The following is a 23,969-nucleotide window of genomic DNA, read 5'->3' as shown; positions in this document are numbered from 1 at the left end:
TTGTTGTGAACTTTTCAATAGACATGACTTACAAATAAGGGAACATATATTGATGCTCTTACTATATTAAAAGAAATTACAGCACCAGGATAAGTTGAGTCCTTGTCTGAAGATTTAGTTGCCCCTGAAAGTTCCCCCTGACATTAAATCAGTATTGCATTTGTAGATTTTTAAATGACAACGATCAGTGTTGACAGATGCTTTATTGATACAATCTGTTATACAGTCATTGTGCCAATTGTTGTCAAGACATGTTCCTCTATGCTGCCACTGTGAAAACTCCCGAGCAAACATTCACACTGGATATGGAGAAAAAATAAATATTTACGTAACTGGTTTGACAGTTCAGCTGTGGGTCATAAGCTCGAATATGTACAATCTAAGATTCAGACAGTTCCCTTTTTGTTTAGTCAACACCTATTGTCACACTTAAACATTTGACTTCCATTGACGCAGATAGATGTCCAATCCGTTTGAAATCAGAAGCAAAACATGCGCTCATTTGCTTCCAGGTCTTCAAAATCAAACAGAATGGATGTCCTCTGCTGTCAAGAGCACAAAATTTAAGCAAATGCATCTAAAATATTTTTCTTATAAATGTCTAACCAACGCTGATTATCAGGGGTCCACGAAGGACACTGCGATGTAGCGAACGCCAGCTGTGGTGGGCAGTCCTTCGTGGTAGTGGGTGAGGCGGCCTGGGTGCATGATGGCCCATCCTTTACGGGGAGCCTCCACAGAGCAATCATAGCGGAGGAACCTGCATCCTCCACCCTGAGATTACAATAAAAAAATTTAAATATTTACCAGGATTTGGAATTTGTTACTCTGTCAATAAGAAAAATAAAAAAATTAAAAAAAAATTATATATATATATATATATATATATATATATATATATATATATATATATATATATATATATATATATATATATATATATATATATATATATATATATATATATATATATATATATATATATATATATATATATATATATATATATATATATATATATATATATATATATATATATATATATATATATATATATATATATATATATATATATATATATATATATATATATATATATATATATATCTATATATCTATATATCTATATATCTATATATCTATATATCTATATATCTATATATCTATATATCTATATATCTATATATCTATATATCTATATATCTATATATCTATATATCTATATATATCTATATATATATATATATATATATATATATATATATATATATATATATATATATATATATATATATATATATATATATATATATATATATATATATATATATATATATATATATATATATATATATATATATATATATACATATATACATATTCATATATATATATATATATATATATATATATATATATATATATATATATATATATATAAATATATATATATACATATTCATATATATATATATATATATATATATATATATATATATATATATATATATATATATATATATATATATATATATATATATATATATATATATATATATATATATATATATATATACATATTCATATATATATATATATATATATATATATATATATATATATATATATATATATATATATATATATATATATATAAATATATATATATATACATATTCATATATATATATATATATATATATATATATATATATATATATATATATATATATATATATATATATATATATATATATATATATATATATATATATATATATATATATATATATATATATATATATATATATATATATATATATATATACATATATATATATATAAAGATATATATATATAAATATATAAATAAGAAAAAATATATGCATATTAATAACCATTATAGCACGTGTAAATTAGAAAGTATGCACTGCTTATATATTATATGTACACCACAATTGTATAGTGATTTTCCCCTTAGCCCAGTGTATTGAAGATGCAGGGAAATGAGGTGGATGCAATGATGACACCATTCATGCGAGAACTTGCAAATGCACTTTTGAGGAAAAAAAATGGAATGGAAAAAAATGAAATACCAGGAACGTAGATTGACATGCCAGCCAAAGAATCCTCGTGTAATGGAAACTGTCTTGGTTGTCTGTTCATTGGATACAAATCTATAGCAGGTTTGTCGAAAGTGTTTTTGTTGTCCGAGGTTGACAACATGGTACAATAAAATTGCAATATATATTTACGTGTGTTTTGTTGAACTCAAATTAGAATATTAACCTTTTGTTCAATGTTGTATGATTAGACCATTTAAATTGCAAAAACAAATCAAGTATTGTCATACCTTCCCTCTTTTATCACCCTTCTCAAATGATAATATACTATAAAAGCACACTACTGAACTTTAGTGTTTATACTTAAATCAATAAAGTGTCAAACCTGGAGAGTGATAAATTACCATCAAACAAAAATGTGTTATTGGGCAACAATTAGCCACAACAACAAAGAAGGCAGTATGAAAATCATAATGAAAAATATACTAAAGTGTGGCATTATCATGATATAAATCAGAACATATTGTTTTTTTACATACTGCTCAGCACCAATAAAATGTCAAATAAAACATTTAGATATTCTGCAGTTGCCATTTGCCTCACAATTCTAAAGTTTGGTGACATTTGGTGTTTGAAATTAAATGTTGAAAGCAGTTGTGCATTTTTCCAATATCACACTGGCTACACACAATGCTTTTATTAACTGTGAAATTATGTTTTGTTCTGCCGAGAAGTGGCTGCTGCATGTATGGCTAGAAAACAGTAGGGGAAAACAGGGTTTCTTGTCCCATGGGTAGGCTGTCACATTCGCCACAACTCAACCACCAGGTGGTGCTGTTCCACCATGTCTGTATTCAATTCCTCATAATTGTGTCCAGAAAAAACCCCCACATATTTTTCCTGTAAAGTCATATATTCTTGGGCTAGCCATTTTAAACCCTTATTGTTAGCTTAAAAAACATCTTTTGCTCCCATTTATTCGCCACCCAGGCTAAATGTTATTTTAATCTTGGCATTTTAACTTTCATTTACTGTCCTCTTTGTGCCAAGCACTGATGCCACTCACCTGGTAATCAGGCCCCCTCTGATTGAGTGCTATGTTTATAGTGAATGTGGAGGCGTCGTGATGTGGCCTCAAATAGGGCTGCTCATCGGGCTTATATCTAACTATAAAGGCCAAGTCAAAATGAGCCTGCAAACACACATAGGAAAAGGAGGAAGGTCATGCAAGCATTCGCATAGAAATTGCTCAAGGGGCCGCGTGAAGGGATGTCGTGTGGACGCTGGTGCAAAACACTTGCTGGAGAAAGGCAAGCTTCAAGGCTGCTTCTGCATCCAGCATTCAAGCCCACAGATGGACAAGGACAAGCAGAGAGCGGAGCACGTCACCCGCATTGTCAGTTCCTGAAGTCTCTATTATCTGCTGGCTCCACCTGCATTTACCTGGTAGTCAACATCTTTACTGTTGAGCGCAATGTTTATAGTGAATGTGGAGGCGTCATGGTGAGGCTCGAGCAGGGGCTGCTCGTCGGGTTTGTACCTCACCACGAAGTTCAAAGGAGTAGCACACTGGAAGAAGACATGGTTTGTCAGCACAACGGCAGCCAATATGTAGTAAATCGAGTTGGAAATTTACACAAACGGTCCAAACGGCCCATGGGATTACAGTCATACTTCTACTTACGAATTTTCAGGTCACGAAATTCTTTATACTATACAAATGAGTGACTTGATATAGGAAAAAGATCCAAGTTATGAAATTCCACAAAAAGTAATTTCCTTATCCGTAATTATATTTTGAAAATATTGTTGTGGAGTTTAGAACATTGCTGCCCTCTACTAAGCGCTCATTTCATCGCTCTCGTTCTCTCATATAATGACAATAAAAGCATTCAATTCAATTCAATTGACTGTCTCACAACAACCACTATCCATGTTTCAAGATTCTCTCTAACATACCTGTCCACCTCAGCTAAATTATCCCCTTAATAATGATTGCAAATCCCTTTAATAAGCTAATAAAACTGTACAAATCCAACACAGCACATTTTAACACATGTAAAAGTCTAAAATGTAGTACTATAAAGTGGGCAGCTTTCGGCCATGGTAGAAAGAGCTCTTGCCCCCATCAGGCGGGCAAACGCGGATATCACATTTCCCATTATAACGGTAACTATTTTAGCGGCACAGGCCCATTTTCTTCTGCTTTAGGTCTTTTAAGACATTAATAAATCATTTCCTTATAATTTTCTCTCATTTTGTGTTTCATCACATCTTTCAAATAAAATTGGGACACTTTGACCAGTTTTAAAGGCTTTTGTCTGTAGTTGTGTGCAGCGTGGCTGCAGAGAAGTCAACAGCTGTAGTCACTCATAATCACTCAAGACGTTAACAGACCATGCTATGAAGATTTCACTGACACTACTTTCTAAGTCACCAAAATTGCTAATTCGTGTTGGTGTATGTATATTTTTGACCAAGCAAATTGGATCACTTTTTCTGTTAACCCATAATAAAGTCATAAAAGAACCAAACTTCATGAATGTTTTTTGTGTGACAAAGACGTATCTGTTCCAATCACTCTATCAGAGAAAAATCAGAGTTGTAGAAATAACTGGAAACTCAAGAGAGCCATGACATTATGTCCTTCACAAGTGTATGTAAACTTTTAACCACAAATGTAACTGCCCTTATGGAATTTATATATAAAAACAAGTTTGGCTCTTTGTTATACCCCACACAATTAGAATCTAGTTTCATTATTAAGACTATTCTGTCACTTAAAAAAAAATTGTGTCCAAATTATGGTGTGCTATGATTTAAAAGTCAGATGCGGTAGTACGTATTTCAAAGCACCTTCTAAATTTGAGGTACAAGTAAGTTTTAGGGCTGTTGGCACACACATACATGTCAAATGTGTTTCAGTGTTGTTAAGATCTTTGAGACTAAATCTAAAATATGGGTGAATATCATAATGATGCCAAATCCATTCCAGAGAACCTTTGATTGAAATAGAGACTAGACCCTAAACCAGTCAATCATAGGACCCTAAACTGATGACCAGTCAATGATAGGGCTACCACAGAGACAGACAACCATTCACTCATTATCTCACCGTCACTGAATGGGAATCAATCCCACGTTGCCTGTGCCAAAGTCAAGCGACTGTACCGCTTCACCATCATTGACTGCATCATAACACTCCTAATATTTTAAATCCTGAAATCTTAGTTCAGGAGTTAGAAAGAAACGTTTTTGTCAGAACTAAAACATTGGTTGATACTTTAGCAGTCTTTCTCATCTGCCTCTTCTTCGTGGTGTAGATAAATACCAACACTGAGTTGAGTTATTGACCACCACCCTCGAATCTGATCTTGAGCTTCAGTCACAGCTTTCTGAATACGGTACATAGGAAGCTATTCTAAGTCTTACCTTAGTGTAGTAACCAGGATACATTTTCTCTGTTATTGGCGCAATGTACTCCAGTAAAAACTGTTGCCATTCCTTATCATAGTTGACTTGATTCATGTGGATGTCAATGGTGGGGACGTTCTCATAGCCACCCTGGATTCGGGTGTCCTGGCAGTCCACAAAATAATCAAAGAGAGAAAACAAGTCTGTTATTAATGATGATTGACTCATTATCATCACCCATGACAATAAATGTTAGCATCAGATACAAGATGGTGATAATACCTTATTACCGCCTCCTGACCACTTTCCAAAGTTTTCCATTTCTTCAACCAAGTGGTTGCAAGCTACATCGCTGAATATTGGAAACCAGTATACATCAGGGCAAGGCTAAGGACGAAAAAAGGTCAAAGCAAAGTTATTTTTTGGAGCTAGCATGTGACAAACACAAATATATAGGACTTGTATAGGACATTGTTTAAAGTCAAGACACCAATTGAGTTCACAGGTAATAATCCACAGTAAACTGAAGACGAGAGGGTTTGTTGACAACTCACAGTTTCAATGAGTTTATCTTTCATAATGTACGTGTAGTTCTCATGAATGTAGCGCTCTTGCCAGTCCTGAAATAAAAACATTATTTAATCCATTTCTATTACACAAAGCATTTCAAGTGGGAAGGCCTGGTTGGATCTCTTCATTTGAGGTACATTTTCACAACCACTTTGCGTTAACTAATGTGCTGTCATTCAGTTCATACTTACAAATAAAATTAAATAAATATACAGTGGTACCTCGAGATACAAGCTTCATGCATTCCGGGACTGAGCTTGTTTCATCCATTTACTCGTAACTCAAATGAACGTTTCCCGTGAAAATGAACTAAAAACAAATTAATTAGTTCCAACCCTCTGAAAAAACACCCAAAACAAGATATTGGATTGGAAATAAATTTGTATTTGTTCTAATTTGTCATCTATTCACAAAGTAACAAAAAACTATTGGTTTAAGAGTACTAAAATGTGTTTAATAGTACTAAAATTAGACAGATTTCGCGGTGGGAAGAGACAGGGACAGAGAAGAGGGGAGATACTTTTTGCACGGCAACGTGGTCGTAACATAACATAAACTAATTTAAATTAACTTTGATTACGATGCAGACACACTCAAAAATAAGTTTAATATAATCTTACACTAAACCTCATTCTATTTTATTTTTAAATGTTGATACCTTTCTTCTCCCAGATTGGCTTTATTTGCCCCGCCTCCACCCTGACTTTCAGATGCAACCTATCGGAGGGTTGTTCGCTTTTATATTCACTTCAAAATATTCCGAAAATGATGCACACAAATGTCCTCAATATAAGATAACGCACGACCACTTGCCAACCAGAAGTAGTATACACGCCATTCGCACTGACTAATGGAAAAAACACTGAAAAAAATGAAACGCTCCGCCCAGTGCTCGTAGAGACATTACACAAGGGAGTTGCGACTGGAAAGACAGTGCTCTTGATGTTCTTATGAGCAGCCTCTCGTGTCCGCTTTATCCTCGAACATCAAAATTTGTCTCATATGTCAAGATAAATATTTACTCAAAATTTTACTCGTATTGGATTGCTCGTATGTCAGGGTACCACTGTATTTTAAAAAGCAATCTTTTACAAATACCCTGAACTCGTAACCGGGCCCAAATCCAAATCATGTGATCGGACTGTAGACATGCCTAATTCTCACCTCAGGATTCTCAAAGATTTGCCACAGATCATTATGTAGATGACTGGTCTGACAGTTTTCTGTTGACAGGATGCGGCCAAAAGTCTCCATGTTGGTTACATACATGAAGACTCCCTGAGAACCAAGTTTTACAATGTTTTATGTCTTATGCGGTTGATATGCTAAAACTGGCCTAAAATATTGAATTTGAGTTAATAATAGGACATAAAAACAAATTCCAAATAAAAAAAAAATACCTTGCTTCGAACATGTTTGCAAAAGGTCATGTCAGGGTCCAAGGATTCTGAATGAAACAGATCATCATCCGAAAGCTCCGAGCGAAGGAGGCTGGCCTTCATCAGGTATACGCTGGTTACATAAGGAACATTCCATATTCCCCTGCGAAGACCATGAGACCATTAATTGTATATATCAACACTGTTATCTGAAAATTGTCATCAACATTTTAGTATCTTACACTCTGTGACCTTGAACGAGGTCCACGTAATCCTCCGACCTGGCGTAGTAGCCATCTGCACTCAGGGCTCCCCAGAAATTACTCCACAGTCGGCCAGTCCGTGTCAACAGTGGTGCTACGATAGGCCTGAACAGCATTTGAAGTTGTATTATTACAAACAATTCTGAAGCACTGGTAAACACATTCATCCTTTTTTCATGCCTGACAGCTGTTTGTAACTATATTGTGATTGTGGAATTCATAAGTGATCTTTTTTTCCCCAATATAATGTTTCCACCTATTGCTTAAAGATATTGAAAAACGCTGTACTTAAAAAAAAATACAGTCATTTCTCTACTTATGCTTATACCTATGCCTTTAGGTACGGAAGTTTCAGGTTATGAATTTTTGATATTCAAATGAGTGACTCGAGATACGAAAAAGATCCAAGTTACAAAATCACCCAAAAAGTAAATGAATTTCCTTTTATGTTATTTTATTTTTAATTCCCCTTATTAAGCAATTAATAACTACAAAAGCAACGTGGCACATATTTTTACGCACACGCACACGTAAAAGTCTAAAATGTACTAGAAAGTGGACGACTTTCGGCCCTGATAGAACAGGCTCTTACTGCCATCAGGCGGGAAGATATGGGTATTACATCTATAACGGCCACAGAGAGGGATATTTCAGCAGCACAGGGCACATTTTCATGTTTTTATTTATTTTAAGATATTAATAAATCAATTCCATTGAATGTTCTCTCATTTTTGTGTTTCCTCACATCTTTGACACAAAATTAGGACACTTTGACCAATTTTAAAGGGTTTAGTTGGTAGTCGTGTGAAGACCGTGGAACGAATTAGAGAATTTACATATAAAGAACACCTCTACAAGTTACAAAAAAAACAATAATTTTGTAAGTAAACGTATGACTGAATTGTCGTGCAATGAAATATGCCAGAAAAGGCATTAAAGTAATGTTTATTTGGCATTAGTACTATGTTTGTACAAATGTTACGAGATCGTAATTAAGGAAAGTAAAGAAAGAATAACATTATGTCAGAGAGTAAAGGTGAAAACCTTATTGGATTAAGCACAACTAAATAGTAGAAAGCCCTCAGACTAAAAACCATCGGTCTTGCACCAATACCATCATAGCCATCCAATATTGAGTCCGCTACCTGGCTGAGTTGTTCTGTACTGTATAGTACTGATACCAGGTTTTTGAAACCATAAACATTATTTCCTTTTAGTAATGAATGAATGCACAGAGCTAAAAATAAATGCTGTGATTGCTTTACAGACAGTGCTAAGAACCTTTGTGCCTCCCTAGGTTGTGGGACAATGAATAAATGAACTCTTCTAAATACTTTTTTAACAAAAAAAACCCCAAGGACTTAGCAATAAATGACAAAATCAAACCAATGACAACAATCGGCGGGGTTTAAATAGACTGACATGGGTTGACGAGACAATTAGGAACACCCCGGAAACACACGAGGGAGCAAGCAGGGAATACACCAGGGGCGGAGAAACGACAGCTGAACACAATGGGCAATCACTCAGACAGGACACCAGAGGGAAAAAAGCATAAAACTATGCAACCCTAACAGGTATACATATACGGCACAGTATCGGTCCATTTTTCAATACTAGGTGATACTGGTCCCCACATTTGAATGCCTATAATCCCTTCCGACACTAGTATCCGTGTTTTTGAAACACTATAAATTATTTTCCAATTGTGCCCCACTATAGTGTTCTGAAGCCTATCTTCAAACAAAGCTAATAAAAACAGTATTGCGTCACATGAACAGATGAACATTACTGAAACTTGATAAATATACTTACAGGTTTTGTTCAATGAGAATTTTGAGTGTGTTTTCATTCTTCAAAACAACTTCAATATCCAAGTTAAAGAAATAGTCACAGTCCGTCTGCTTCCTACACATATCACTGAAAAAGAAAGTGCAGAAAGACAAGTTGGGAAATGTTTCAATTTGCATTATCTAACAAGTACAGTAATATGTTGAAATACGAGCTTAATGCGTTCCGGGGCTGAACCCGAATGTCAATTTACTCTTATCTCAAATCAAATTTTCCCATTCAAAATAATTAAATATAAATGAATTCGTTCTCACCTTCTGAAATGCAAATACATGTTTTTACGAGTTCTAATACACCACCTACGCTCACAGAGTATCGAATACCTATCAAGTGTTTATGATCAGCAATAAATGCGACATTATTGTTACAGAGTTCTTACCTTTGAGACAGACGGTAGCAGATAACGGTGGGGGTGAGAGACTTGACACGTTCGGTTCGCTACACTTTTGTGACACTACATAACATAAGCTTTAACTTAAATTAACTTTGCTTACTGTACACAAACTTGGGTGTAACAATGTTGTGCTATAACCGAGGTAGAGGTGTTAATGTATCCGCCGCGGCTTTCCACTCAAAACTAGCTGCTTCCCCGTGCCTCACAAACAAGTGTATCCCTAGTTCGTTTTTTAAAGTTATCCAACCAGCCACGACTTCACAAGACTACAACGTTAAATTTTGCACAACAAGCGCCTGGTGTCCACTTATGATGTGGACATCATTTCTCTCATAATCTACATCATGAATAAAAAGATAATTCTTTGTTTTTACACCCATCAGGTCCCAATTAGCCTAAATATCAAATATAAAATAAAAATGCCTTGCAAGAGTCTGGGTCTTAGGTTAAAAGAAAGCCCTCCCTCTTGTCATGAATGTCACTGTGCAGCTTGAAAAAGACTACTTAGGTGCCGCTATGCTCGTATTTGTCTCGTATCTCAAGGCAAACATTGGCTCGGAATTTTCCTCGTGTCTCAAATTTCTCGTATGTTGAGAGACTTGTATATTAAGGTATTAATTTATTAGAATTTGGCAACTCACAAGCCCATATTGTGTGCAGATGCTTCATCCATTTCCTCTTCAGGACCAACTAATTTGACATCGAGATAAAGACTTCCATGATCATGCAGGAAAGAACTAACCTCACGTTCATGATGAAGTTCCTATGGTAGAAAAACAAAATACAAATGTCTGTAGAAGTATTGAGTGGGAGGAGTACATGTTGGGTGCAAATAGTTATTATTTTTCCTTGAATCAAACGATAATATGTTTCCGATTGTACAGTGCCGTCAGTTCTTATTACCTTGTTGAAAATAAAGAGCTTGAGCCTATTTTTGGGGTACTGAAGCTTCAGTAGGCGTTCAAAAAATACAGTGACGAATGGGGTGGGCTGCTGAATGAAAATGCCAATCACCACCATAGGATATTCACTTTCCTGATGGAGAGGATAGAAAGCATTAGTTTGAGGGAATAGTGGTCGGGAAAAAACATCACCAACCGTAAGGTTCTTGAGTGGCCGTAGGTCCTCTTGACACACTGTGCAGCCCGTCTCAAATGTCCATGCGTTTGGAATATAGTTCCCAAGGTAGTTAAGTTGAAGCTGTTGAGCAAAGTTAGTTTAAACTTTTCGGCCCGGGGGCTACATTGACTTTAAAAAAATTGACAGATGGGCAGGGTCAGGACAAAATACGATCTTTGAAATGATCATTGAAATGAAACTGGCCAAATATTAGCACATTTTTGACCCGGCAGATTTGATCACTTTTTTTCTGTTGACCTAAAATAAAGTCATAAAAGAACCAAACTGCATGAATGTCAACAGTACCTTGTTTGGACCATTCCCGTGAATGATAACTGGTAAAGTATCATACAGCAAATTTCTGGCTCTCACATGTCGCTCCTCAAATTTTAGCACCACTTCATCTGGAAGACATACACAGTACAATGTCAGAACATTAATTAATGAGCATTTGTAGTTGAATTAGTTTTTGGGGGGGAGGGGTTTATGATGTGGCAGTTCAGTTTGATTCAGTTGGATGCAGACTATGGGAGCTTTATCACCCATGTCTCACGTAGAACTAACAAATTCCTTACTGGAGCACAAGCTCCAGGGTTCATCTCATGTTTAAACACTCAGTTCCTGTTTAGTCAGCTGCATCATTTTTTTCAAACTATTCTACACAAAAGAGATCCAAAGTATAATGTGCAAAAATACAGAATCTGAACCAATGTCAGAATTAAATTGGTGGGAAAAAACTGATTTGACGTCATTTGCAGTCAATGGCAGGGACTATCGTTTTACTCACCAAGAGCTCCATGAAGGTTCTGAAACAATCTGCATTTGCTGTCCAAGGTGATGTTTACGGATTTCTGAAATACAGTCATTCATTCCCCCAGAAAATGTATGTAATGGCAAAATTAACAACCCAAAAACAAGTACCATAGAAGAACAGGTCTTACTCTTTTCTCAGGGTTTATATAAATCTTGGTGAAAAACAGCTGATCACTGTCCCCGTCTTTTCCTGCCCACTCAGCAACCATTTCCTTTATGTTGGGAAGGTGGCCAATAAAACCTGAGGAAAGCAGTAAAAGTAGAAAAACAGGCGCTCATGCATGCTGTGCGCTAATATACAAACAAGCTTGGAAATTTCCGAGGATCATTACCCAAGCCAGGTTTGGGGGGTTTTCTGCTGACTTTAAAAAACGGTCTTTATTCTACAAAGAGCAACCTATTTCCATCTGTGAAAGCACCACATGACAACTACCATATTTACACGCATATAAGCCGGTTTTATCGGACAAAAAAAATGATTACTGAATTGAGGGTACGGCTTATATGCGCATAAAAACACGACATGCAAAAAACTGCAAGTTGACAGCGCCGTGACACGATGACGTCACAACAAAATGGCGCAGTTGCCTCATGATGCAAGCAAATTTGTTTCTATATAGAGAAAAGATAAACAAATGTATTAATTGAACAAAATAATTTTGCCGTCTATGAATGAAATTCAAGAAAAAAGGTACGTATCTTGCATTAAACGTGAGAAACCACACTGCCTAGGTCCCGGGCAGTCATCATACCTTGGGCACTGCCATCTGAACCTAATTAAACGCGCTCTGACTGGCCAGACGTGAGTAGCCATGATTTTGAAATAAAACAAAATTGCACTTAGATTTTTTTTTCGTTGTATTTCTTGACCGAAAATGAAAACTTTTGGAGTAATATGAACCATCGAAGGAATTCAGATATTTTGACATTAGAAGCAATATGGCTACACCAACATCTTAAAAGTTCTGGTGAGAAAATTGTTATTTTTTTAAACTAGAAAGCATCACCTTCTCATCAAAATAGACTTATTTCTTTTTCAAATTGAAAAATGTGATATTTTGCATTTACATAGACAGGCATATTAACTTCCTTATGATATTGAACCTAATAATGTGCTTTTGATTCATACAGTATCTCAGAAATACCAATTATGATGATTTTCGTTAAGATTTTCCCTTCAAAGTAACACATTTGTACACCCTATTAAAACCATGAACATGGAGATGAAAATTGCTTATGCGCCAATTTTCAGGGTGCGGCTTATACATGGGGCGGCTTATATGAGAGTAAATATGGTGCTTGTTGTAACGTTTCTACTGAAATCTTAAACAAGTGCTTGATAAAGGATAAATAACAATCTCCTTATCTTTTACCTATGTCATGAATAATAATCTGAAAATATTTTCCCATGAGTGGAAATCTATAAATTCTGTATTACAATTTTATAACAATTTCAACTGTCTAATGTAGAAATACACAACTTACCCCCTGATCCAAGGAACCTGTTGCCCTCTCGTACATGTGGATGTTTGTCTTCCAAATGTCTGTCGGGCCATATCAATGTCTCAGAGGAGAAGACCACCTTGTGTTTGGCTTGCATAAACTTCTTAAGTAGCTCTTTAGGGCTTGATGCGAAGATAACATCATAGCTGTGGAACACATGAAGGAAAGATATAAAATAATACTGACACATCAGCGGTGCAAGCCAGCATTCAACACACCCCAAAAATATGTTTTTGGATAAAAAATTTCTCCTCCACTGAGGCTACCCTGACAACAACACAAACAGAATGGAATAGAGCACAAAACTGTAATTCAACTAAATCTCAATTGAATTGCAAAAGAAGCTGTTAATATGATCCATGGAAAAAACATGAATTATGGATACAAAGACATGGTACCTGTCAATAAAAAGAATGATTTTATCTTCATCCTTCATTTTCTCCAGCGCTTCCTTCAGGATTCGTACTTTCTGACCTCCCCCAGGCGACAAGTAGTCACCTCCTTTCCATTTTTCACCACGACCGAGAACCTGAAAACACCAAGATAATGTTCAACTCCTGCAACGAGGAGATTGTTTTTGTCTATGAATGTTGAAATCATGATTAATATAGGAGTTCAACAGATTTTCTTTCATTTCTGTTAATCCGTTTAGTATATTGTTCATAGCATAGTTCTACCCTTTCTCTACACTACTGTTAAGTCACCTGCAATATTGTTCATAGCATGTATGTAGTATTTTTTTCATACATACCTTTAGGCTGATAGTAGTACATTTGCATATTTCTGAATATTACTGTTACATAAACTCACTCTACAGCATCTATTTGTATACATTTTGGTAATTTTTGCCCTTCTGATTAGATGTGTTTCTGTATTTATCTATGGCTGAGGACAACGAAGTTGAATATATTCTAATGTAAAATAGAAATAAATGCTGAATTTGATTCCTTAGATATGAATATTTTCATCTCAAATCTACATTATATAGTAGGTGATTTGTGCAAGTGTAGCATTTTTTTTAATTACTAGGGTTTTAACGATACCATACTTCAATCTGCAACGATACACCAATGTTTATATTTTTAATTGTATTTATTTTTATTTAATTCATTTTAAATTTATTTTTTATATTTCTTAATACATTGCTTTTTATTTTATTTTGTACTTTATACTTTTTACTTTAATGTTTTTACAACTTTCTTTGTTCTGTTAGCCTGGCTTCTTTCTGCTACGTCTTTTTTGGAACCATTCAGCCATGCCTACGCTGTCATAACCATGGGACTAGCCGTTACAATACACAGCAGAAGGAGCAACACCTCAATACCGCTGGAAATTGGGAGTGGGATAAAAGTGCCGGTAGAAGAAGTGACGCTTCAGACCAACCATTCCATCATGGGATAAGATGGAAGAGTTGTTGGTGCTTACCAGGCCAGACACAGAGTCGAGGGGGTTCTACTCTGCTACGGTTGATTCTTCAGCTCCGGACTATTGTGCGGATAAGCTTGGAAGAGTGACTTTGCATATTCTCTACCTCGGTCCTAGTCTGCAGAAGTTTCCCATCTTGTGGAAGACTTCCTGTGTGTGGTTCCAGTTTTATCCAACTTTAAAATGTCTTTTTATTGAGTCTGTATCCGTTTTTGCTACCGCAACAAAGATAGCCCCGCTCAAGTGGCAGCCGGTAGCGGTAGCTCCGTCCACTCTTGCTCGTTTTGTGTTTCTGCTGCTTTTCTGCTTTTAATGATTTGATTTGGTGATTCTTAATGATCCCATTTACTTTGCTTTGCTTTGTACTTCGTGCTTTTGCTTTGTTGTTCTGTGGCCATTAATTCAGCACCAATTGCAACTTTTATGAGTAAACAAACCACCTAGTGAATGATGCATTCAAGACGATTGGGAATATCAGTCTCAACAAAACAGATAAAGACATGAAAGTCGCATACTGTAGCATCAGTATTTCATTTATTTACTGTAATTACAGAACATAACCAGTAAAAAAGGGGAGAGCATGCGAATACCAAAGAGGAAAGTGGTCTACAAAAATTAGTACTCTCAATTTTCAGCATCACAAGGCCACCACACTTCTGAACAAAATATAGGACAGTAGTAGAATATTTGGTGTTTCTTACCTTTACAGTGTAATTGAAATGTTTTGCTGATCTCATAAAACGTTTGAAGCCATCAGTCTCTTTAGTTGCCACGGTCACCACTAAGAGTTTATCTGGAAAAGAACATTGAAGAGGAATTTGTTTAAAGTCTTGGCACTTAGAAAGTTTCTGCACACTTTCAACATATAGTTACAGTAGACAATGAATTGAATGGGAGAGCAACAATTTGAAAATAAAGTCTTATAGTTTACAGTTTGACAGCTTTCATTTTTGTGTGCAGAAAATATCATGTCGAGCAGCCCGCTGGAGCGAGCGGTTAGCGTGTCGGCCTCACAGCTCTGGGATCCTGGGTTCAAATCTAGGACCCCAGAGCTGTGAGGCAGTGGAATGTGGGAGGAAACCGAAGCACACGGAAAACTGGCACAAGCCCGTGGAGAAGATGCGAAATTCCCACAAGTCAGAACCCGGGATTGAACCATCGATCTCAGAACTGTGAGGCCAACGCATCAACACTCATCCACTGTACTGCCAAAAATTATGAAATATTTATTTTATATGTATAAATTGGGTGGTCTGGTGGCACGAGTGGTTAGTGCGCCGGCCTCCCAAATACGGTCATGTCCATGTGAGTGGAGTTTACATGTTCTCCCTGGGCCTGCGTGGGTTTCCTCCAAGCACTCCGGTTTCCTCTCACATTCCAAAAAAAACATGCATTGTAGGCTGATTGGAAACTCTAAATTGCACCTAGGTAAGGCTGTGAATGTGCATGGTTATCCATTGATTCAGGGTGTTGTCCCCCGCCTCTGGCCCGGAGTCATCTGAAATAGGCTCCAGCACCCCCCGCTTCCCTCATGAGGATAAAGCGGTTCAGAAAATGAGATGTGATGAGAGATGGGAAAATCTCATTGGTACCTTACCACTTAATGGTGCAGCTCATACGTGGGGGTGGCTTATATTCGAGTAAATGTGGTGATCAACGAACATGAGACTTGGTAATGAATACGTTAAGAGCACTCATTGACATGTCACCTCATGGACGCCGATTCATTTCTAATTCATTTACACTGAGAGGACTGCCTGTGAATGCTCATCTTTCAATGTCATTGCCAGTACTAGACGACCAATCCAATAGTTTAGACATCTAGTGCCGCTACTGGCAGCCAATTAGTCACTCAGTGAGACAATGAACAAAGTAATCAATTTAAAAACTATTTAATAGTGACAACACTCTTGCACAAGATTCTGAGTGTAATACAGTTATCTGGTGCATTGCTTCACTGAGCCTCGCCTTACTTCTTGACCATAATCCATTAGTTTCATTTTTTAGAATGCCACAGTAAACAAACCCCATACTTTTGTGGCCTCGGAAGCTTTTGGATAGTCCATGTTACTTTTCTTGTCCTTCTAGATCGGTTGAGATTTAGGCAAAAACTTTACCCCAAAAATAGGACAATCCTCCTTTACTGATCTCCAAATAGAACGTGCTGTGGTAAAAGTGAGGTTTGGACCCATTTTTTTAGATGCCAATGCACTTTTCAATGAGGATTGAATACTTGTGATTTCAACTACTATGTAGGCTGTGTAATCAGATCATGATCGGGCACTCATTTAAATCATTGGCTGCCATTGACGGGGCTAGACGTGCTTGTGTATGATCAATGCCAGCATTCACAGTCAAAATAGATATTCTTTTTAAATGTATTTTATTTTGAAATATCTCACATATAAAGACAAAAGTGCAAAAATGCTATTACATTTATTTTCAATACCACTTGTCATAGTTGCAAGGTGCTGGAACCTAGCCCAATCTGATGATGGGTAAAAGGTGGACTACACCCTTGACTGGTCTCCATATCCATATTTATGTTTTGATTCATTTTAACAGTGTTTTTCAAACATTATTCATTTATAATTCTATATTTATTTCAAATATATTTGAAAATAATGATTAACCATAAACTATGATAACATCATTAAACAGGAGTGGCGAGTAAGTTACACACAAATAGCAACAATTTTAAACTGTGAATCAAAGAGACACACCACGTAGTGACCCGCCAAAACAGACAGACAGACAGACACACATACACACACACATACACACACACACACACACACACACACACACACACACACACACACACACACACACACACACACACACACACGTACACACACAAATACAAACACAAATACAAACATTATTCACCATAACACTTTCTTCCCATTGCTTTTCACTTGTTTTTAATGGGCCCTGATGAAATTGAGAGTGCTTTAAGAGAGAATTTAAATAAGAGAAACATGAAACGAGGCAAAGAGCCACAGTATATACCAAACAAATATTATATGAAGCAAAAAGCCGCTTTCATTTTTGGCCAGGCGCCGTATGCGGCTCGAGAGCTGCGTGTTACATTTTGGGTCATCTGGGCCAAACTAAACGCCAAACTTGTCTGTGGACAACAGGTCTTTGGGATTGGACTTTTACAAAAATGACTCAAAATATTGCCTTGCCCTTCAAGGGTTAACCATGACTTCAATTGTAATGCAAGACGGTTCTTGTTTTTACATCACTAGAACATTCTTCCTTCCCAGTGTTAGTGACATTATTCTATTCTATGCAACGGAGGCGGAGACCAACAAGACGAGCCGTGTCCACGTCAGCTGCAGAGTCTGAACTCAGTGATTTTCTTCTAAATTTAGGGTTCGCGAGGGTCCCCCACAAACAGAATACGCCCTCCTTTCCTTCTGCTACGAAATCCTGCATTTACTTGTCCTTGGATCAGTCAAACCAGTAGGAAAACACGGCGAAGCCAGCAATGCTTTGATGGGGATAATAAAGTTTCACGTGGTGCGTTCACTGACATTTGGTAGAACGTGCGACGCCGTAAACATTACTACACATTTAGAAGTATATAATTAAGACGGGGAAGCCAGTCGCCTTACCTTCGGGGGGTTGCTGCTCTTCACAGTTGCTCCAAGGAAGGAGTGTGCACAAGAAAAGGACGGGGAACATTGCCGTCCAAAGTTCCATGGCGACAATCTTTTAATGAAGGCTGGAGTGGGAAAAGGAAAGGACTGGAAGGGAGTGCGGAATAACTTTCCTTGCTGACCCGGCAACGTAAAAGAAGAAGCCCCCTTCTTTTCTTCCTTGCTCGCTCTCTCCCTCCTCCCTCTCGTAATAGGGGTGGGAACCTACTAAGCGTACCTCCCGATATGATACGATTTGCGATAAAAGGAAGACGATAACGATTAGCTCGCAATATGGCGGTACCACGATTATCCATAGATCTTGTCTTATCTCATTTTCCGAACCGCTTTATCCTCATTAGGGTCACTGGAGGGTGCTGGAGCCTATCCAAGCTGACTGGCGAGAGGCGAAGGATGCCCTGAATCGGTGGCCAGCCAATCGCAGGGCACGAGGAGACGGACAACCAATTTCGTACCTAGTATGCATGTTTTTGGAATGTGGGAACAAACTAGAGTACCCGGAGAAAACTCACACAAGAGATCATGCAAACTCCACACAGGTGGACCAACTTGGATTTGAACTCCGGTCTCCCACTGTGAGGCCAACGCGCTAACCACTCATCCGCCGGGTCACCCATTTATTATGTTGACTGCTTATTTATTTACTACTTATTTATTCATTATGTATTATTATTTATTGATTATTTATCTGTTCGTTTGTTTATTGTTGTTATTTGTACACTTCCCCACTTATTTAAATTGTTGACTACTCTCTCATTTATTTATTATTTATTTATTATTTATGTATTATTTATTTAATGGTTATTGTTTATTTGTCTGTTTGTTTGTTGTTGTGGTGGGGCTTTAAATCTCATGATATAGTAGTACGTAATTGTATCATGACAATCAAGCATTCAATTCAATTTAAATTACGACTTTCCGGTCCCCTTTACGGCTCTTGGTTTTGCGACAGTTTCAAAAACCGGAAACGTTGGGGTTTGCTGGTGGCATTTATCAACATTTGCTCCATTTGACACGTCAAATCGAACGTATTGTCTTGGATCTCCCTGATACTTTGTGAGTGTCATGTATCGTTTTGTGAAAGAATATGAAAGCAAGAAAAACGACGGAGTGTCGTCGCCTTTCCTTTCTACTCCTTGGTACGTAGTCGAGCTAATATAGCCAGCCTGAGATCAGCGAAGGCACTCGGTAACATGCAGTTGCTTATTGACTTTTTAACTGGATAAACTCGTGACGCCCAAGGATTCGAGCTTTCGGTACCTTAAAAGCAAATAATGTGGCTACAACAACGACTGAAGGGGCTGCCCGGCTTGTTATCAAGCAGCTGGGCGAGAAGACTTCTCATCGGACTACTCATATTCCTTATTTTTTACTGGTATCTTGGACCAGAGCGGAGCTGGAGGATCTTTGGGGGCTCGTCCGTGCCGGGCGGTTTGGCTGGACTTTGCCTACAGGCGGAAATTCACAGATGGAAGTCGATTATGGACCGTGGGGAGGGTTTATACAGGGTTCATACAGCTCTGGAAATGCGAGACACGCCCTTCGTATCTGGTAATGGCCATATTTTAATTGACACTAATTCTAACAAACTCTGGGTGGCATCATCTTCACAGCCAGGTTCGGCTCCGGTCCATCAGACTGAATACGCCCCTATTGTGGGTGTCCATTTGGAAGGGGAGAAGACAGAAGCGCGGGCGTCCATGATGTGGTTCCGAAAAGGATCCGTGTTGTCGGTCCGATGCGCCTCCCCTGTGTCCGTGCAGTCAGCCCGGGAATGCGTCACCATCAGAGAGGAGTTTGTCGCCCACCGGAGTCGACACAACGTTTACCTTCAGAGGATCCACGTAAAAAACCCTTCCGACAAGTCGGCCAGCATCGAGATTTCCTACAATCCTCTAAACTTCCGCAAATTCTCCACCAGTTTGGACAAATTGGAGGAGAGGGAAATCATGCTCTCCTCAGGGACAGTCCAATTAGAGAAGAACCTCATGGTGCTGTTGGTGGTAGTCACCAAAAAGCTCAACAATAGGATCCAGGTTTTTCCAAAAACAGAGTACACGGACAATATACTATCTGTAGTGAGGACTTCAGAGCCCATTGAACCGTCCAAGCTGGATGAGACGTTTGCCCGACTCCGGGAATCAGCTAGAAAAGAGCTCGGGGAGCTCCTGAAGACAAATATGGATGATCTGATCGTTGACCACCAGAAGGCCTGGATGGATCTTTTCACTTCAGGTAACCTTCTTCAAGCACGTGATGTTAACTCTTTGCTATTGCAATTCACCAACGATAAAATACTGATTCTTTGGAAACCTACACTTTTTTTTACAGAAAAAAAATACAAAAAAAACAAACATCTTGTGGCTTTGTATTTACCAGGCACCATAGGTTTGTGTTGTATGGTGATTAATCTCACCCCAGTTATCTGGTTACAGAGGCCTATAAGGCTGTTCCACTATACTCATTAGTGAAATATCAACAGTAGTGTTCAATAATGTATTTTTAAACTATGTTAGGATAATATTATAGTGCTGATGGCACTAATTAAGTTAAATGATATTTCTTTGCCAAAAAGCAAGCAATTTTTTACGCATTGTATGCATTTTCATACGTAATACCTTGAGATACGAGCGTAATGGGTTCCGGGACCGAGCTCATGTCAATTTACTCGTATCTCAAATCAATTTATATAACTAAATACAAATGAATTCGTTCCCACCCACAAAAAACACCTAAAAATAGGATATAACAATGGTACGACATGTTTTTATATATTCTAATTCACCACCTAGGCACACAAATCAAAATCCAGGTATTACTGTCTGTTACTTCTTTTGTGAGCACTTTTTTCCTTCGCTGTTTATAAAGGGAAAGAAGCATTATGACTCGCATGCTTTTTTAAAACACTTTTTCCAGTTGACCAGTTTTCTGGTGGAACAATAGCGGGTTGTCTAAATCAGGTAATCCGAGCTTCCGTTTATCTGGCGTCGCGTGAGAAAGACTGAATGAGTGTGGGTGGCAACTATTCCGCAAGAAAAGTTTCAAATATTAAAGAAAATATAGAAAAAAGTCATCCAAATTGATGAACAAGTTGAGTTTTTTTGTTTTCTAACCTTTTTGACCTTCCTACCCCAAAAGGTCATCACCTCTTCAGTTTCATAATACAAACTTGTTCCAAAAGACCGAAACCCCAAGACATGGGGACCTGAGTACATAACCTCAACTTCCATAGTTTTTGTCTTCGAAAGTGTCAAACTCGAGGCCCATGGGCCAAATCTGGCCTACCACATATTTTTTCCTGGCCCGTGAAAGTTAATCATTTGCTTCGACTTCATGATCCTCCCTAAAATTTCAATGAAAAATTAGATGAATGATTTTTTTTTAATCCTGCAAAAATGTAATATTATTTTTTATATCAAAAAATTAATTACGGAAACTTTTTTTAAATGAATGTTTTTTTCTATTTAAAACATTAATAAAAAAAAGAAAATACTTCATGAAATAGTTTTAGGTCTCTGAAAAATTCAACTTCAGTGGATGAATACACTATGCAATAATGTAATGCAGTAATACCTCGATTATCACGGTTAATGTGGACCAGACATGGCCACGATAAACGAAAAGCAGTGAAGTAGGGTCTTAGCTATTTAAAATAAATGAATAAATAAAAGAAAGAAAAGAAAACGTTTTTTTCTTCAGTGCTGAGTCCTAGTACCAAGAGTGGGTTCTAGTTATGAGTTTCAGCGTGGATTTTCACGTTTTTCTGTACAAAAAAATCCCCAGGAAAAATATCTGGGATGTAATGAAGCCTTGAAAGTTGAAGCGCGAAATGGCGAGGTATTACTGTAGATAATAAAAAAGAAATAATGCTAAAAAAGGGACATTAGCCTAAGCTAGCTTGTTCAATAGTGCTTGTGAAATTAAGTTGAAGACCCCCGGTCCATAAATCAAGTCAGTCTCTTGAAAACTCCCCTCTTGCTTTCTCCGTGCAGGCGTGGAGATGAAAAAGATCACCGACACCAACACGCCGTCGAGCCGAACGGTCAACGCCACCCTCTACTACATCCTGTCCTGCTCGAGGGCCCCCCAACTGGAGCGTCGGCTGAGCAACGAGGAGCGCGCCCGCCTGGAATCCAGCCTCAACTACGCCGACCACTGCTTCAGCGGCCACGCCACCATGCACGCCGAGAACCTCTGGCCTGAGCAGCTGATCAGCACTGCGCAGATCCTGCAGCTGGTCACGCTCTGGACTCTGACCCTGCAGAAACGAGGTTGCAAAGCCCTGGTGGCAGCCGGCGCCCATGGAGCCATGCAGGGCATGGTGCTTAGCTTCGGCGGGCTCCAGTTCACCGAGAACCACCTTCAGTTCCAGGCTGACCCGGATGTGCTACACAACAGCTACGCCCTGAGGGGTATCCGCTACAACCGAGACCTCATCAACTTGGCCGTGTTGCCCGACCCTGAGGGGAAACCTTTCCTCCACGTCTTGGTCAAACCCCAAGAGAAGCCCGTCAAGCTTTACGCCTGCGAGGCCGGTTGCCTCAACGAACCCGTGGAGCTGACGTCGGAGGTCAAAGGTCACACTTTCCCCGTTATGGTGACCCAGCCCATCACCCCACTGCTCTACTTCTCCACCGACTTGCGCCACCTGCAGGACTTGCGCCACACGCTGCATCTCAAGGCTATCCTGGACCATCAGGAACATATGGCCAACAGGTACCCGGGCCTGCCCTTCCTCTTTTGGTTCAGCGTGGCTTCGCTCATCACCCTCTTTCACCTTTTCCTCTTCAAGCTCATTTATAATGAGTACTGTGGCCCCACCGCCAAGCCCCTCTTCCGGAGCAAGGTGTAACATTGTACCTCTTCCACTTGAAATGATTGCAAAATGATTATTTTAATTTTGTGTGTCGGTGGACCGCGTTTTTAGCGGTCTGCTTCTCACGGGGCTCGATTTCATACGTCGAAACCCGTCGAGCGCCACCGACAATGCTGCGTGTCCAATCCAATTTGATTGGGGGTCAAGTCGAAAAGGATTAGGTTTCAATGGGGGCCAATTGATAAATTGGACGGGCGGCATTGTCAGAGGCAGCCGATGAGTTAAAGGAGTGCACTGTAAAATTTGATTGAAATTGTTACTTAAATCAACTTAAAATGCACTTTGTTTCAATTCAGGAATGTGAAAATGTGGTTGCCATGGACAACAATCCTGGATATGTTAACAAAAAAATCCAAAATGATCCCAAACTGCCCTTCATGATGCCAGAACCATATACGTTCATGTTTGTCGATGTAAAATGGATCCAAATGGATATACCCTCTTAAAATCGATGCCCACCCGCTGACACCTTGCCACGTTTGACATTTCTTTCTTTGCTGTGTGTTGATGTTTTCTAATGAATCATTCGATTAAATTAACAAGAAATTGCCTGCTTGTCTCTTATTCTGGTGTTATACCTGGGAAGCTTCACAAATCAGCAGTTTTCCATTTCATCTCAAAGAACAATAAT

The 23,969-nt window shown here is 38.0% G+C and overlaps 2 protein-coding genes across 3 annotated transcripts; one reads left to right on the top strand and one right to left on the bottom strand.

Annotated features, from left to right (window-relative positions):
• Window positions 1-184: 184 nt before the first annotated feature.
• Window positions 185-18,799, bottom strand: plod1a (procollagen-lysine, 2-oxoglutarate 5-dioxygenase 1a). 2 transcript variants are annotated; one of them, XM_077720069.1, is made up of 19 exons: window positions 18,418-18,799; window positions 15,496-15,587; window positions 13,768-13,898; window positions 13,352-13,515; window positions 11,995-12,107; window positions 11,841-11,904; window positions 11,360-11,457; window positions 11,033-11,134; window positions 10,838-10,969; window positions 10,576-10,697; window positions 9,505-9,609; window positions 7,669-7,794; window positions 7,448-7,589; window positions 7,212-7,325; window positions 6,032-6,097; window positions 5,760-5,864; window positions 5,496-5,642; window positions 3,507-3,632; window positions 185-774 (listed from the first exon to the last, which is right to left on the bottom strand). In XM_077720069.1, the coding sequence occupies exons 1-19, from the start codon at window positions 18,503-18,505 to the stop codon at window positions 619-621; spliced, it is 2,193 nt and encodes a 730-aa protein (XP_077576195.1). In that variant the 5' UTR covers window positions 18,506-18,799; the 3' UTR covers window positions 185-618. The 2 variants fall into 2 exon arrangements, with proteins under 2 accessions (XP_077576195.1, XP_077576184.1); XM_077720058.1 differs by lacking the exon at window positions 3,507-3,632 and adding an exon at window positions 3,130-3,255 and having other exon boundaries at window positions 18,418-18,719.
• A 578-nt stretch (window positions 18,800-19,377) lies between these two features.
• kiaa2013 (KIAA2013 ortholog) lies at window positions 19,378-23,888 on the top strand. The gene is made up of 2 exons (XM_077726479.1): window positions 19,378-20,697; window positions 22,455-23,888. The coding sequence occupies exons 1-2, from the start codon at window positions 19,737-19,739 to the stop codon at window positions 23,312-23,314; spliced, it is 1,821 nt and encodes a 606-aa protein (XP_077582605.1). The 5' UTR covers window positions 19,378-19,736; the 3' UTR covers window positions 23,315-23,888.
• Window positions 23,889-23,969: the final 81 nt, after the last annotated feature.

Source organism: Stigmatopora nigra, chromosome 1, assembly GCF_051989575.1.
Source record: "Stigmatopora nigra isolate UIUO_SnigA chromosome 1, RoL_Snig_1.1, whole genome shotgun sequence".
Classification (NCBI taxonomy): domain Eukaryota; kingdom Metazoa; phylum Chordata; class Actinopteri; order Syngnathiformes; family Syngnathidae; genus Stigmatopora; species Stigmatopora nigra.
Note: the sequence above shows the minus strand (reverse complement) of the source record. Positions and strands in the feature narration are given on the sequence as shown.

Bases quoted from the DNA above. Each gene is read 5' to 3' on its own strand.
- kiaa2013 (XM_077726479.1), top strand. From the start codon at position 19,737: ATGTGGCTACAACAACGACTGAAGGGGCTGCCCGGCTTGTTATCAAGC. The intron at 20,698-22,454 runs GTAACCTTCTTC...TTCTCCGTGCAG, and splicing joins GATGGATCTTTTCACTTCAG to GCGTGGAGATGAAAAAGATC.
- plod1a (XM_077720069.1), bottom strand. From the start codon at position 18,505: ATGGAACTTTGGACGGCAATGTTCCCCGTCCTTTTCTTGTGCACACTC. The intron at 13,899-15,495 runs GTAAGAAACACC...TGGTGTTTTCAG, and splicing joins ATTTCAATTACACTGTAAAG to GTTCTCGGTCGTGGTGAAAA. The intron at 5,643-5,759 runs GTATTATCACCA...GTGGACTGCCAG, and splicing joins GGTCAGGAGGCGGTAATAAG to GACACCCGAATCCAGGGTGG.